Consider the following 17,882-nt stretch of genomic DNA (forward strand, 5'->3'; position numbering starts at 1 on the left):
CAAGCATTGAGCATAACCTCTTTCTCTGCATGAGCAGGGAGCCTCCTCAGTGAATCTGGGCAGCCACAGAGCCAAGCCTATGGTCCTGCCCAGCAACAGAGAATGGCCTTCGGTCCTGCCACATGCTCAGTATCACCTCTGGCCCCAGCTGATCACAGAATTGCCAGCATAGGTTTGGAAGGCACGCAGGAGTCCACACGTGTCCATGGACAGATATCTAGCCCTCTGTGCTCAAACAGAATAAGTTTATATCCAAAATGATCACACTTGTTTTACATCAGAAGCTGCTGAGGTCCATGGGATACCTCTAGAAGGAATGCCAAACAGCTGGCTACATTCAGATGATGGTGAATAAAACCACTCAAATTTGCCTTCCTGCCACTTCACTGAACAAGAAGGCACAGATACAAGAGTTAGCAATTCCGCAGGATTCCAATGGAAATTGGGATCACACAGATACTTCCACGTTTCAAATGCACATGGGCTATTATTTTTAACAAGGTGCACTATTCATATTCAAGCAGAGGATTCAGCTTGAAATACAGAAGGTGCCCGTGTTTGGATTCTCTTTCCTCTTTGATACTCAATGGTTCACCCAGCTGTCCTCACACAAAACAGGTTCCATGAACGGACACTTCAAAGTCAGTGTTCTAGCCCATGTGACACATATACAGGCTGAGTGGTTTTCTGGTTGAATCCTCAGAACGAGACACAAAAAATCAGGCATTCAAGGTACAATACAGAATAGGCCCAACACACGGGAGCCCACATTCACTCCTGGAGAACCAAGACGACACACCTGAGTATCTCACTACATTACCCACAGGCTACTACCTTCCCTGAAGAACACAACTATGAATGTGTCCCCAGATATAGGTTCTCAAGGTCTAGTCCCTAGACAGCCACCTGAGACTGGGTAAGAAAGGAAAGGTGGGGGGTTGCACCCCACAACTACTGACATGGTAATGTAAGGCTGGGCACAGCGATCCAAGATTTATAAGTGCTCCCGGTGATTCTGACCCAGGACAATTTGCACAACATCTGCAGGAACTAAGTCACAGGTCAATCCTGAGTTATCCCCAAAGAAATCACTCTCATAAACCCTCTGTGCTTGTGGTCATGTTAGTGTTGAGACACACATACACACGGACACAACATACACAACACACGTTTCCTTTATTCATGACTAAATCTGACTCTAACAGAGTCTGTCTGGGCTTCCTCCACTTCCAAGTCTCTCTTCTCTTCCAAATAATACCCGTCCTAGGACAGAAACAGAAATAAGAACTACCAGGATTCTGCACCCCAGAGGAGAAAAAAATGGACCAAATTACCTTATAGAATGCTCCAGAAAACAGTTAGGAGAACACAACACCCCCACACAAGTACAAATGAAGAAGAAATATTGAAGAGACAAGGAAAGATTGGGACAGTTGCCCACAAAGTTGTTCACCCTAACACTCCATGGCAACACTATGAGAAAATGCCTTCCTTTCCTCAGCACAGAAAGAAATGAGTGACCTGCAGGTTCAATAATCTGCCTTCTTTTGACCTGCCTGACATGGAAGACACAGAGAATGAGAGCACCTCTGGAGGCAGTGTGGTGGCTACTCAGACAGAAGGTGAGCTTTTGCTCAAATAAGGAAGAGACGACAGAGCTGAAGGCAAAGGGAGAGGAGGGGATCACTCATTCTAAAGTAGTACCTCCCCTTCCTGAAACTGGGAAATTACTGTAACACAGACTTGACAAATGTCCAGGATATGTGTGACAGAACCCAGAACTGCTGTTATTAGTATTCTCCTGAGGAAAACAAGTCCATCATTCTGGGCCCACAGGCTATTTTCTTAAATTCCAAAATACCATTCAAAGATCACAAGGCATAAAAAGAAACAGAAAAATATTCTCCAATTAGAGGAACAAAATAAATCGCCAAAACTAGCCCTAAGCTAATAAAGACTCATATATAGCATCCCCCCCCCAAAAAAAAATTCCACTGGGAGGAATTCAAATTACCATCATAAATATCCTCATGGAGGAAGAAGAGAACACACACAGGTGACGAAACATTATTGGGAAAATGAAGCATGACCAAAATATAAACCCAGAGAGATAGAAAGTGTAACATCCATGAACCAGAAATTGGGAGCCAATGAGAACAATTACTGAATTGAAAAATACACTAAGGGATCAGCAACAGACTTGAAGGACAAGAATGAATCAGAACTCTTAAGGACACGTTTTCTAAATTCTCTACTGAGGGGATCAAAGAAATAGGTGGAAAAGGACAGAGTCTGAGGGACTCGTGGGACACCACAAGTGGTTCAATATGCACATTAAGGGGCCCCCATAAGGACAGGAGCATGACCTCTGTGGACACAAGAGACAATTCAATCTTGCTAAATTGTAAGTAGGATAAAGGGCAACACATGAACCCAGCTACAGATTGTAATTAACCCATCAAACACTACAGATGTAAAGAGGCTTTTGAACAGCATGGCAAATGCACTTCACCTTGTGCAAGAGCTCCTAGAAAAGCATAGTGGGATTCCCAGCAGTCCCAACAAGAATGGGGCTGGCATAATGTACTCAGCTACTGAAAGATGGAAAAGTACCACCAAGAATACTTTACCGGGCAGAACACTTTCCATAGATGTAGAAATGAAGACATTCCCAAGTAAAGACCCCTCTACGTTTACCAGTAGACCTGTCCTACAAGAACCATTAAAAGAATGTTCTTGATGAAATAAAAGGACTCTACCCAGAACCTGCAACCACACAAGAACACAAAGCTCTCCGCTGAACATAAATATGTAGACAATTACATAAACCTGCAGTGTTGTAATGAGATACAAGTCACGTTTATTTCTGCTACACAGTTTTTTAAAAAAAGATTATATATATTATATATATATATATATATTTGACAGACAGAGATCACAAGTAGGCAGAGAGGCAGACAGAGAGAGAGGGGGAAGCACGCTCCCCGCTGAGCAGAGAGCCTGATGGAGGGCTTGATCCCAGGACCCTGAGATCTGACCTGAGCTGAAGGCAGAGGCTTAACCCACTGAGCAACCCAGAACCCCAAAGTTTTTGTTTTTTTCTTAAGTGTAAAATTCATCAGTGTCGGTCATATAGTACACAACATTAAAGAATCTGTGATATCAGTAACAAAGTGGGTGCAGGGGTGGACACAGGAAGAAGAGTTTTCTATGGAATTGACACTATGAGTTTTAAATGGTTCGATTTACAACTAATTTGTTGTAAGGAATCGCTAAGGTGACCACAATGAAAATACAGAACATACAAAAGTCATTGACAAAGTACCAGGACCTACTATGGGTATTAATGCAACAATGAAAGATAAAATGTATGTTTTTAATTTCATATAGTAACATGATACAGAAGATGGCGGAGAAGTAGCAGGCTGAGACTACTTCAGCTAGCAGGAGATCAGCTAGATAGCTTATATAAAGATTGCAAACACCTACAAATCCATCGTCAGATAGAAGAGAAGAAGAATAGCAATTCTGGAAACAGAAAATCAACCACTTTCTGAAAGATAGGACTGGCGGAGAAGTGAATCCAAAGCGATGGGAAGATAGACCCCGGGGGGAGGGGCCAGTTCCCGGCAAGCAGCGGAGCAATGGAGCACAAAATCAGGACTTTTAAAAGTCTGTTCTGGGGCGCCTGGGTGGCTCAGTGGGTTAAGCCGCTGCCTTCGGCTCAGGTCATGATCTCAGGGTCCTGGGATCGAGTCCCGCATTGGGCTCTCTGCTCAGCAGGGAGCCTGCTTCCTCCTCTTTCTCTCTCTGCCTGCCTCTCTGCCTACTTGGGATCTCTCTCTGTCAAATAAATAAATAAAATCTTAAATAAATAAATAAATAAATAAAAGTCTGTTCTGCTGAGGGACATCGCTCCAGAGGCTAAACCGGGGTGAAGCCCATGCGGTGTCAACATGGCCTCAGGTTCCGCAGGGTCACAGAAGGATCGGGGGTGTCTGAGTGTCACAGAGCTTACAGGTATTAGAATGGGGAAGCTGGCTACAGAGACAGAGCTGACAGTGAGCTCACAGCTCAGGGTTACCTTGAACCAGTCGCAGGCTCAGTGAGCTTGGAGCATGGCTGAAGGTCAGGCAGATGGGAGTTACTCGGCGCTGTTCTCTGAGGGCGCACTGAGGAGTGGGGCCCCGAGCTCTCGGCTGCTCCGGGCTGGAGACCAGGAGGCCGCCATTTGTATTCCCGTCCTCCGGAACTCTATGGAAAGCGCTCAGGGAACAAAAGCTCCTGAAAGCAAACCCGAGCGGATTACTTAGCCCGGCCCCTGGTAAGCGCGGTACAATTCCACCTGGGGCAAAGACACTTGAGAATCACTACAACAGGCCCCTCCCCCAGAAGATCAACAAGAAATCCAGCCAAGACCAAGTTCACCTACCAAGGAGTGCGGTTTCAATACCAAAGAGAGCAGCAGAATTCCAGAGGAGGAGAAAGCAAAGTATGGAACTCATGGCTTTCTCCCTATGATTTTTTAGTCTTGCAGTTAATTTAATTTTTTTTCTTTTCCATTTTTTTCTCTTATTCTGCTAAAATTTTTTTAACTTTTACCCTTTTCTTTTTTAACATTTTTTAACTAGTTTATCTAATATATATATATATATATATATGTATATATATATATATATATATTTCCTTTTTATATTTCTTTATTTGTTTTCTTTTTTAAATTGTTTCTTTTTTTTTCTGAACCTCTTTTTATCCCCTATATCGCCCCCCCCCATGATTTGGGATCTATTCAGATTTGATTAAAGTGTATTTTCCTGGGGTCTTTGCCACCCTTTTAGTATTTTAATTGCTCCTTCATATACTTTTATCTGGACAAAATGACAAGGCAGAAAAATTCACCACAAAAAGAAGAACAAGAGACAGTACCAAAGGCTAGGGACCTAATCAATACAGATATTGGTAATATGTCAGATCTAGAGTTCAGAATGACGATTCTCAAGGTTCTAGGTGGGCTCAAAAAAGGCATGGAAGATATTAGCAAAACCCTCGCGGGAGATATAAAAGCCCTTTCTGGAGAAGTAAAACAACTAAAATCTAACCAAGTTGAAATAAAAAAAGCTATTAATGAGGTGCAATAAAAAATGGAGGCTCTCACTGCTAGGATAAATGAGGCAGAAGAAAGAATTAGCGATATAGAAGACCAAATGACAGAGAATAAAGAAGCTGAGCAAAAGAGGGACAAACAGCTACTGGACCACGAGGGGAGAATTCAAGAGATAAGTGACACCATAAGACGAAACAACATTAGAATAATTGGGATTTCAGAAGAAGAAGAAAGAGAAAGGGGAGGAGAAGGTGTATTGGAGAGAATTATTGGAGAGAATTTCCCTAATATGGCAAAGGGAACAAGCATCAAAATCCAGGAGGTGCAGAGAACCCCCCTCATAATCAACAAGAATAGGTCCACACCGCATCACCTAATAGTAACATTTACAAGTCTTAGTGACAAAGAGAAAATCCTGAAAGCAGCCCGGGAAAAGAAGTCTGTAACATACAATGGTAAAAATATTAGATTGGCAGCAGACTTATCCACAGAGACCTGGCAGGCCAGAAAGAGCTGGCATGATATATTCAGAGCACTAAACGAGAAAAGCATGCAGCCAAGAATACTATATCCAGCTAGGCTATCATTGAAAATAAAAGAAGAGATAAAAAGCTTCCAGGACAAACAAAAACTGAAAGAATTTGCAAACACCAAACCAGCTCTACAGGAAATATTGAAAAGGGTCCTCTAAGCAAAAGAGAGCCTACAAGTGGTAGATCAGAAAGGAACAGAGACAATATACAGTAACAGTCACCTTACAGGCAATACAATGGCACTAAATTCATATCTCTCAATAGTTACTCTGAATGTTAATGGGCTAAATGCCCCAATCAAAAGACACAGGGTATCAAAATGGATAAAAAAACAAAACCCATCTATATGTTGCTTACAAGAAACTCGTTTTAAGCCCCAAACACCTCCAGATTTAAAATGAGGGGGTGAAAAAGAATTTACCATGCTAATGGACATCAGAAGAAAGCAGGAATGGCAATCCTTATATCAGATCAATTAGATTTCAAGCCAAAGACTATAATAAGAGATGAGGAAGGACACTATATCATACTGAAAGGTTCTGTCCAACAAGAAGATCTAACAATTTTAAATATCTGTACCCCCAACGTGGGAGCAGCCAACTATATAAACCAATTAATAACAAAATCAAAGAAACACATTAACAGTAATACAATAATAGTAGGGGACGTTAACACTCCCCTCACTGAAATGGACAGATCATCCAAGCAAAAGATAAACAAGGAAATAAAGACCTTAAATGACACACTGGACCAGATGGACATCACAGATATATTCAGAACATTTCATCCCAAAGCAACAGAATACACATTCTTCTCTAGTGCACATGGAACATTCTCCAGAATAGATCACATCCTTGGTCCTAAATCAGGACTCAACTGGTATCAAAAGATTGGGATCATTCCTTGCATATTTTCAGACCACAATGCTCTGAAGCTAGAACTCAACCACAAGAGGAAGTTTGGTAAGAACCCAAATACATGGAGACTAAACAGCATCCTTCCAAAGAGTGAATGGGTCAACCAGGAAATTAAAGAAGAATTGAAAAATATCATGGAAACAAATGATAATGAAAACACAATGGGGGTGCCTGGGTGGCTCAGTGGGTTAAAGCCTCTGCCTTTGGCTCAGGTCGTGATCCCAGGGTCCTGGGATCGAGCCCCGCATCGGGCTCTCTGCTCGGCAGGGAGCCTGCTTCCTCCTCTCTCTGCCTGCCTCTCTGCCTACTTGTGATCTCTGTCTGTTAAATAAATAAAATATTAAAAAAAAAAAAAAGAAAACACAACGGTTCAAAATCTGTGGGACACAACAAAGGCAGTCCTGAGAGGAAAATATATAGTGGTACAAGCCTTTCTCAAGAAACAAGAAAGGTCTCAGGTACACAACCTAACCCTACACCTAAAGGAGCTGGAGAAAGAACAAGAAAGAAACCCTAAACCAAGCAGGAGAAGAGAAATCATAAAGATCAGAGCAGAAATCAATGAAAGAAACCAAAAAAACAATAGAACGAATCAACAAAACTAGGAGTTGGTTCTTTGAAAGAATTAATAAGATTGATAAACCCCTGGCCAGACTTATCAAAAAGAAAAGAGAAAGGACCCAAATAAATAAAATCATGAATGAAAGAGGAGAGATCACAACTAACACCAAAGAAATACAAACTATTATAAGAACATACTATGAGCAACTCTACGGCAATAAATTTGACAATCTGGAAGAAATGGATGCATTCCTAGAAACATATAAACTACCACAACTGAACCAGGAAGAAATAGAAAGCCTGAACAGACCCATAACCAGTAAGGAGATTGAAACAGTCATTAAAAATCTCCAAACAAACAAAAGCCCAGGGCCAGACGGCTTCCCGGGGGAATTCTACCAAACATTTAAAGAAGAACTAATTCCTATTCTCCTGAAACTGTTCCAAAAAATAGAAATGGAAGGAAAACTTCCAAACTCATTTTATGAGGCCAGCATCACCTTGATCCCAAAACCAGACAAGGATCCCATCAAAAAAGAGAGCTATAGACCAATATCCTTGATGAACACAGATGAGAAAATTCTCACCAAAATACTAGCCAATAGGGTTCAACAGTACATTAAAAGGATTATTCACCACAACCAAGTGGGATTTATTCCAGGGCTGCAAGGTTGGTTCAACATCCGCAAATCAATCAATGTGATACAACACATCAGTAAAAGAAAGAACAAGAACCATATGATACTCTCAATAGATGCTGAAAAAGCATTTGACAAAGTATAGCATCCCTTCTTGATCAAAACTCTTCAAAGTGTAGGGATAGAGGGCACATACCTCAATATTATCAAAGCCATCTATGAAAAACCCACCGCAAATATCATTCTCAATGGAGAAAAACTGAAAGCTTTTCCGCTAAGGTCAGGAATATGGCAGGGATGTCCATTATCACCACTGCTATTCAACATGGTACTAGAAGTCCTAGCCTCAACAATCAGACAACAAAAGGAAATTAAAGGCATCCAAATCGGCAAAGAAGAAGTCAAACTATCTCTTCGCAGATGATATGATACTATATGTGGAAAACCCAAAAGACTCCACTCCAAAACTGCTAGAACTTGTACAGGAATTCAGTAAAGTGTCAGGATATAAAATCAATGCACAGAAATCAGTTGCATTTCTCTACACCAACAACAAGACAGAAGAAAGAGAAATTAAGGAGTCAATCCCATTTACAATTGCACCCAAAACCATAAGATACCTAGGAATAAACCTAACCAAAGAGGCACAGAATCTATACTCAGAAAACTATAAAGTACTCATGAAAGAAATTGAGGAAGACACAAAGAAATGGAAAAATGTTCCATGTTTCTGGATTGGAAGAATAAATATTGTGAAAATGTCTATGCAATCTACACATTTAATGCAATTCCTATCAAAGTACCATCCATCTTTTTCAAAGAAATGGAACAAATGATTCTAAAATTTATATGGAACCAGAAAAGACCTCAAATAGCCAAAGGAATATTGAAAAAGAAAGTCAAAGTTGGTGGCATCACAATTCCGGATTTCAAGCTCTATTACAAAGCTGTCATCATCAAGACAGCATGGTACTGGCACAAAAACAAACACACAGATCAATGGAACAGAATAGAGAGCCCAGAAATAGACCCTCAACTCTATGGTTAACTAATCTTCGACAAAGCAGGAAAGAATGTCCAATGGAAAAAAGACAGCCTCTTCAATAAATGGTGTTGGGAAAACTGGACAGCCACATGCAGAAAAATGAAATTGGACCATTTTCTTACACCACACACGAAAATAGACTCAAAATGGATGAAGGACCTCAATGTGAGAAAGGAATCCATCAAAATCCTTGAGGAGAACACAGGCAGCAACCTCTTCGACCTAAGCAGCAGCAACATCTTCCTAGGAACATTGCCAAAGGCAAGGGAAGCAAGGGAAAAAATGAACTATTGGGATTTTATCAAAATCAAAAGCTATTGCACAGCAAAGGAAACAGTTAACAAAACCAAAAGACAACTGACAGAACGGGAGAAGATATTTGCAAACGACATATCAGATAAAGGACTAGTGTCCAAAATCTATAAAGAACTTAGCAAACTCAAAGAACAAATAATCCAATCAAGAAATGGGCAGAGTACATGAGCAGACATTTCTGCAAAGAAGACATCCAGATGGCCAACAGACACATGAAAAAGTGCTCCATATCACTCGGCATCAGGGAAATACAAATCAAAACCACAATGAGGTATCACCTCACACCAGTCAGAATGGCTAAAATTAACAAGTCAGGAAATGACAGATGCTGGCGAGGATGCGGAGAAAGGGGAACCCTCCTACACTGTTGGTGGGAATGCAAGCTGGTGCAGGCACTCTGGAAAACAGCATGGAGGTTCCTCAAAATGTTGAAAATAGAACTGACCTATGACCCAGCAATTGCACTATTGGGTATTTACCCTAAAGATACAAACGTAGTGATCCGAAGGGGCACGTGCACCCGAATGTTTATAGCAGCAATGTCTACAATAGCCAAACTATGGAAAGGACCTAGATGTCCATCAACAGATGAATGGATCAAGAAGTTGTGGTATATATACACAATGGAATACTATGCAGCCATCAAAAGAAATGAAATCTTGCCATTTACGACAGCATGGATGGAACTAGAGCATATCATGCTTAGCAAAATAAGTCAAGTGGAGAAAGACAACTATCATATGATCTCCCTGATATGAGGAAGTGGTGATGCAACATGGGGGCTTAAGGGGGTAGGAGAAGAATAAATGAAACAAGATGGGATTGGGAGGGAGACAAACCATAAGTGACTCTTAATCTCACAAAACAAACTGAGGGTTGCTGGGGGGAGGGGGGTGGGGAGAAGAGGAGTGGGGTTATGGACATTGGGGAGGATATGTGCTTTGGTGAATGCTGTGAAGTGTGTAAACCTGGCAATTCATAGACCTGTACCCCTGGGGATAAAAATATGTTATATGTTTATAAAAAATTAAAAATTAAAAATTAAAAAAATGATACAGTGGTATAAAATGCTTCAGAATTACTATGAATTCTAAAACGTCTTTCCTTCATGCGGAGAGAATAAAAATTCACCCACAAATACATGGTGAAATTAATTCTATCTTTTATTTTAAATGTTTTATTTATTTATTTATTTGTCACAGACAGAGAGAGATCACAAGTAGGTAGAGAAGCAGGCAGAGAGAGAGGGGAAACAGACTCCCGGCCGAGCAGAGAGCCTGATGTGGGGCTTAATTCCAGGACCCTGAGATCATGACCTAAACCAAAGGCAGAGGATCAACCCACTGAGCCACCCAGGCACTCCAAAATTAATTCGATCTTGATGACAGGGGCACCTGGGTGGCTCAGTGGGTTAAAGCCTCTGCCTTTGGCTCAGGTCAGGATACCAGGGTCTTGGGATAGAGCTCCGCATCAGGCTCTCTGCTCTGTGGGGAGCCTGCTTCCTCCTCTCTCTCTGCCTGCCTCTCTGCCTACTTTTGATCTCTGTCTGTCAAATAAAAAAAAAATCTATCTTCATGACAACTCAACAAGACATAGTACAACATTCACTGACCACTCTGCAAGGAGAGAAAAACTAGGGTCACATGTCATGTATGTATGACATACAAACTCAAGACAAAGGCACACATAATTTACTGGCAAAAAGCATAAAGCCCATTCATTTCAACTTATACTCACATGGTCCTGAAATATACTGAGCTTCCTGTAACAACATACACAGATAAACCCCAATCCACACCTCGCTAATGTGGAATGAGCCAGACAGAAAAATCACATTATTAGAAAATTCCTGAACCAGAATAAAACAAAATGTAACCCAAGAAATTCTAAATAAAACATTGATGTATGACAGGAAAGGAAAGCTTCTATATAACTTTAATTTTGAACTGTGTCCATGTACCCAGGAAAAACAAGCATTTGACTGGTATCTCGTCATGAGCCATAAAATTGTAAAGAATTTCATTGAAATCAATCATAAAAAGCTATAAATGAACATTTTATGAACAATTAAAAAGTGTCAAGGAAATGTACTACATTATTAATATATTCCTTCTCCAACACAGGATGTAACCCTATACTCCATTCTTTATTTTTCCTTAAAGATTTTATTTATTTATTTGACAGACAGAGATCACAAGTAGGCAGAGAGGCAGGCAGAGAGAGAGAGAGAGAGAGGAGGAAGCAGGCTCCCCGCTAAGCAGAGAGCCGGATGCTTGGCTCTATCGCTGGACCCTGGGATCATGACCTGAGCCGAATGCAGAGGCTTTAACCCGCTGAGCCACCCAGGCATCCCCCTGTACTCCATTCTTTAAGACAGAGGAAATGACAACATCTTCACTCTGAAATCAATAAAACCATGAAAGTTGGAAAATACGCTGAGAGACAGTGTATATGAAATTAATATTTGTGGTTAAATTCTGATGCATTCTGAGGAAAGTAGAAGAAAAAGCTCATGAGTAATTTCCCATGAAGTAACATTGCATTACTGAACACAAGGATATTTCAAAATGGAGGTTTGGGATACCTGGGGGCTCAGTTAGTCAAGCAGGTTCCTTCAGTTCAGATCATGAGCTCAGGGTTCTGGGATCCAGCCCCACACTGGGCTCCCTGCTCAGCAGGGAGTCTGATTCACCCTCTCCTTTTGCCCTTTCCCCATTCATTCTCCCTCTCTCTGTGTCTCAAAGAAATAAAATTTTTTAAAAGATTTTATTTGGGATGCCTGCGTGGCTCAGTTGGTTGAGCAGCTGCCTTCGGCTCAGGTCATGATCCCAGCATCCTGGGATCGAGTCCCGCATCGGGCTCCTTGCTCTGCGGGGAGCCTGCTTCTCCCTCTGACTCTGCCTGCCACTCTGTCTGCCTGTGCTTGCTCTCTCTCTCTGTCAAATAAATAAATAAAATCTTAAAAAAAAAAAAAAGATTTTATTTATTTATTTCACAGACAGAGATCACAAGTAGGCAGAGGCAGGCAGAGAGAGGAGAAAGCAGGCTCCCCAAGGAGCAGAGAGCCTGATGTGGGGCTCGGTCTCAGGACCCTGGGATCATGACCAGAGCTGAAGGCAGAGGCTTTAACCCACTGACCTACAGAGGTGCCCCAGGAAATACAATTTTTAAACAAACTATATGGGAATATTACTAATTGTCTAACTCACTTCTTATAAACACATGCTCATGTTGTATCAGGACATTTGATGTAAAAAATTCAGGGATAAATATCATAGAGAACTAATTAAAAAGTGAAAACACATGATGAAGTAGCAAGAAGTTCACACAAGAGAGAATCATATGATGGTACAATTATTAGAAAATAAAGTTATAAATGAGACTTTATTAAGGCTACAAGTTCAAGTTCTAAATGTGCTAGTTCTCCAGTATCATTTGTTATGTAGGAATTCTAGAAAACAAATAGAGACATCGCATTATTTCACCACCGAGGAATGGAACTCATAGAGTGGAAATTTCTATATGTAAAAAAAAGAAAGAAAAAGAAAAAGAAAAAGGACCTTTCGAAGGGAAATAAAGCATTACATATTCTCATTTTAGGGCATTGCTTTGTTATCTGAAGTTACTGAAACTCAATTTTGTAAGACTAAGATTAAACCCTCCATAATATTAGAAAGCAAAAGCCAGAAAACATTAGAAATCTGTCTCCAGTGTTCTGGGAATTTCCCCACCAAACCCCACTGTGCACACAACTACCCTGACCTACTTGTCCCATGATGAAAACCAGAATTGACAAAGTCTGTAGCGCACAGGTCCTCAGAAATGGGAGGACTTCCCCAGGACCCTCACAGCAATGGAGGGAGATTATGGAGGTCCTCCGCCTCAAAGGAGAGTCTGCTGGCGCTCCCTGTGGATGTGACAGACCATCACTGAAGCTGAAGGAGAATCCCTAGAGAACGCAAGACCTTGATAATATTGGAGAGCAGACGTTCCTCTTGGAAAGAGAGAGACATAAAACTAGGCAAGTCTCCAGCTGATTTTCATTCAGGAGAGCTACTTAAGGTCTACCTTCCTCCTTCAGACTTGGACCTCCCCTCATCTGCCTCATTCATTCCCACCTACCTGGATGGAAGCCTCCGGTCTCCTTTCTCTTCACATCCCAGAGCTGCTTCTCTTGCTCCAAAAACATGATCAGGTCTGGGCTTTGACACAGTGAGACCTGTTTATGAGGAAAAAGAAAAATGACTATCGCTGCCAATTCTAACTTTCCATCAGGCTTGTGTTCAGCAAAGAGGAGACACAGTAGAATTCTAGAAAATGGTTTTCCAAAAGCTGTGGCCCAACAGTCCCTTTAGAACACGCAGGAGGCATTTCCAATGTTCATATCCTGACCTCCACTTCAAAGTAGTAGACATGGTAATAAGAAGGGGAAATTTCAGTTTAAGATGTGAGCAGCACCATTCTATGTCACTAAATGTTCAGAATTGCCACAATCTACACAAGGGATGATGTTACCTTGAGGAAGGAGAAGCTAAGGCTGAGAAGGAAACATCATGAGGATGTGTCTCTCCATCTCCATCTACAAATACAGAGATCTCCTCTCTGCCTGGATCTGAATTCCGCTCATTCAAAGAGAACCCTCCCAAGAAACAGTCTTGACAGGAAGAACAAAACCCTCAGTGAGGTTTGGGAAATCTGGAAGGAATCTTCCTCACCCAGGAAAGGAGGTGTTTGTAATTTTCCAACATCACATCTCTGTACAGTTGCCTCTGAGTGTGGGTCAGGCATCCCCACTCCTCCTCAGAGAGTTTTATGGCCATATCCCTGAAGGTCAGCTGTCCCTGCAATAAATACCACAGTCACCAAGAGGCCATTGACACAGTTCACGATGGTTCTAAGATGAAAGAGAAAGTTAATGTCACCACTAAGAATCAGTTTGGACCTTTCTTTCTCTGTGACATGGGTGAGGAGTTAAAGAAAAACCTATGGGGCAGGGGGCTGCCTGGTTGAGAACTTTCACTCCTTTCACCACAAGAAGTCAACTCTTTCCACTACACAGAGGTCACAGCCCTCCTTGTCCAGTGCAAAGTGTTGGTTGTGGGAGAAAATCCAATGGTCAATAAATTCCAGACATGTTTTGATGTGAAGTATTGGGGTTCTGGAGTGAATGATGAAGGAATTGTTGAGATACCCGTGGTAAAACACTGTGGTCCTAAAGCAAGGGGAGAGGAAAGTTGTGAGCAGTGACTGCTTCTATGCTTTCAGCTGGGTAGGGGGTAGGGGATAGCAGGAGGCTCTAATGAATTTGGAAGCAAGTTTCCAGGACCCTCAGGGCCTCCCAGCTGGTGTTTTGATGAGGCCACACACTGTATAGTAACACTTTAGTCAGGAGACCCTCCAGATATGTATCAGGGGCCACATGCTTGAAGGATTTTGGCCAAGCTACATTTAGGGAATGGAGTTCAAGGAAGTTTCCAAAGGAGTTTTCATCTGTTAAAGAGGAAATACAGGATCCTGGAGGTCTACTGTCAAGCTAAGACATTCAACAAACATTAAGCTTGCTTTTTGCATCCAACAAAACATTAACCTTGAGGCAGTTGTGAATTCCCTGAGGAATGTCCTACTCTGCCTTTCTCAGGTATTTATCAACAGACTAGAAGTTGAAGGAAATTTAATTTTATTCACACCACTTTTGACTTTGTTCTCCTCATCAGAAACTACAAGCAAGAGGGACCCAGATAGTTCAGTTGGTTAAGGGTCTGCCCTGAGCTCAGGTCATGATCCCAGATTCCTGGGATGGAGCCCTGAGTTGGGCTTTCCACTGAGTGGGGAATCTGTTTCTCCCTCTTTCCCTTTCCTCATTCATGTGCTCTCTCTGTCTCTCAACTGAGAAAATATGAAAAGAAGGAAAGAAAGAAAGAAAGAACCTACAAGCAAGCGAAATGCAGAAGAAAGAAGTTTACACCTGAAATGCAACAGTTCCTGCATATTTCTCAGTATCCCATGTTCCTTACAAATGACAGGAGGGAAAATAGGAACATGACAGCAGAGGATCTGGCAGACAGCACAAAGCCAATAAAAGAAGTTCCCATCAGCTGAATGGAAACAAATGTTATCAGCACCTAATGCACATCAAAGGACACATCATCACTGGAGTTTCCATTGGACTGAAAAAAGGATTTCAGAATATAAACCTAATTTTGGAAATGCACTGGATATACATACTCAATTCAATCACTATACGATCTGTAGAGGCTGCTTTTAGGCAAGCAGGCTTGAGCAAAGGAGTGAAGGGAGGGCCCCAGTGACCACTTGGCTGAGTCCAGACAGGCCCAGTGGGGACCCACCTCAACATTCCCAAGGCCCTAATGAACCAATGGAATTCTGAAACCAAGTACTATGACCAAAACTGGGAAGGTTCCACATGTTCCCCATAACTCCCCCATTAAGAAACCTCTCTGGCCCACTGCTCCTTGCAGACAAGCTCTCCTGTGCCCTTCCGCCTGCTGGTCTTTTAGGTATTCAGTTAACTTCTCCAGCCTTTGTCCTGCCTCAAGGGAATTCCATCAGTACTGCTGGAAGGGCTTCCAGCCAATCGTGGACCCTCGTCTCAGGCCACCATGCAACTGACAGAGACACTACACCGAGACAGCACAGTTTCCCTGTGTTAGAAATAGCTAGTTTAGTCCTTTTCAAATTTTAATTTCTAAAGATTTATATAATCTTCTTTTTAAAGATTTTATTTATTGGAATGTCGGGGTGGCTCAGTAAGTTGGGCATCAGCCTTTGGCCTAAGGCTCAAGAATGTCTCTCACACTGTGTGTGGGGGGGATTCCTTGCTCTTTGGGTAGCTTTCTTCCTCTGCCCACTGTTCACCCTACTTGTGCTCTCACTCTTTTCTTACAAATAAATACAATTTTTAAAAAAGATTCTACTTTCTTCAAAGAGCGTGAGAGATAGAGCACAAACAGGCAGAGGAGCAGAGGGAGAGGAGGATGCTGGATGATTTGGAGCCCACTGTGGGGAAGGATCCCAGGTCCCCGGAATCACGACCTGAGCTGGAGGCAGAAAGCAGACTCAACCAACTGAACCACTCTTGGTCCCCAAGATTGATTTATACTTTAGAGGAAATGACAAAGGGCAGGAGAGGGAGAAAGAGAATGTCAAGCAGACTCCCCTCAGGGCACAGAGCCAGAAGCGGGGATACCAGTCTAGGACCCTGAGATCCCAACCTGAGCTACAACCAACAGTCCAAGCTTAGTCTACTGAGCCCCCCAGGCACCCTCCTCTAGTGCATTTTAAGTAGAATATCTCTTTCACGTGCTAAAGATGGACACACACACACACACACACACACACACACACACGTTTTCTGGAATGAGAACATACCAAGTTTTTCTGGACTCAGACCCTCCGAGTCTATGTCTATATTTCCTTTCTCCCCAGCTGCACACAGCTGATCGAGAATCCAGAGAGCCCGAATGAAAAATTATTTCCCTCCCTGTTATCCCAGAACCAGACCTCATCAGGCATAAGAATCTCGGACTCGACACCTTCCCCTCCAGATCTGCCACTAACAGAATATTGTCACTTCTCGAGGAACCTTAATTCAAAGTTACAACGGCTGAGGCCCTATCGAAGCCAGGTTGGGGACACAGGACAGAAGGCTCTGGGACATAGAGAAGCATTCTAAAGACCTATCTGTGAGTATCACTTCTGACCACATCTTAAAAAACAGGTGAACGCAGAAGCGAGAAGCATCTGAACTTGAGGCATCCACATCTGCAGCTTCTAAACACGAGGGTCTTTGAGGAAACAGAGGACACGGCTCCGCGGGGACACCAGGCTCACCTGAGAACCAGCCGTTTCTGTCTTCACCTCCACCTCTAGATTTTGTCCTCATGAGGAATCTGTGGGAAATCACAGCTGCATCAGGAGAAAATGCCCTGAAATCCAGCAACCGGGCTCCTTGTCCTCACACCACTCGCCCGAGGGCAGGACTCGGAGATGCAGAAAAGGCCTAACTTCCCAGTCCTTTGTGTCCAGCGCAGCTCAGAAACTGTGAGCTCCCCTGAGGACACCCATCCCTGCATTTTCCTCACCTGCTTTGTGGGGAGGGAGGGGTCCCCTGCCACCGCCACGCACAACTGAAGCATCAGCATCAGAACCGAGGGCTCCCAGACTCATGGAGCAGAAACCCTGTCACCTCCCTCCCCCCTGGCCTCACTGAGAATCTCCTGGAGCCCTTAGTTAAGACAACAGTGTTGTTTTCGCCCAAACCAACTGACAGAATCTGAGGGGGAGGCCCGCAGAGGAGATCCTTCCTGAAACTCCCTGCTGGGTAGGAACTGGGGTGGTGACCAAGCCAAGCAGGGGAACCAAGTCTGGGGCTGGGAGCAGAGTTCGAGCCCTGCCTTCTCCACCGTCAGAGTTTCTGGAGACTGGTTCCTTCTCTCTCTTTCTGCTACACAGACAGAGACCCCTGACAGACCTAACTTTCCTGGATAACCGCAAATGTCTCCTTCAAGTTAACACAGGAGTTTAGAGCTCTTCCTTTATTTGCCTTTGATTCAAAATAACCAGCCAAAAAAAAAATGCACAGGCCAAACAGACATATTTTCGGGTGAAAAAATATTCCCCTCAGTAGAATAAGTGTTTCTGTTCATAAGGACCTGCCACACAGTCTTCCACACTGCATGTTCTTTGTACCCTCCCATCAGTGATACAGAATTCTAATTCTCAGCATTCTCAGGAAAATTGGATGTTATC

At 42.6% G+C, this 17,882-nt stretch overlaps 1 protein-coding gene across 1 annotated transcript in view; it reads right to left on the minus strand.

The window, feature by feature from the left end:
• The window catches only part of LOC132005815 (zinc finger protein 708-like), a 103,037-nt gene that overhangs the window by 57,550 nt on the left and 27,605 nt on the right, over positions 1 to 17,882 (minus strand). Inside the window, exons 6-7 of the mRNA XM_059383339.1 lie at positions 13,968 to 14,007; positions 13,236 to 13,332 (exon numbers count right to left, since the gene is read on the minus strand). Coding sequence (XP_059239322.1) covers positions 13,236 to 13,332; positions 13,968 to 14,007 — 137 coding nt within the window. The remainder of the gene's footprint in view (positions 1 to 13,235; positions 13,333 to 13,967; positions 14,008 to 17,882) is intronic.

Source organism: Mustela nigripes, chromosome 17, assembly GCF_022355385.1.
Source record: "Mustela nigripes isolate SB6536 chromosome 17, MUSNIG.SB6536, whole genome shotgun sequence".
Lineage (NCBI taxonomy): Eukaryota > Metazoa > Chordata > Mammalia > Carnivora > Mustelidae > Mustela > Mustela nigripes.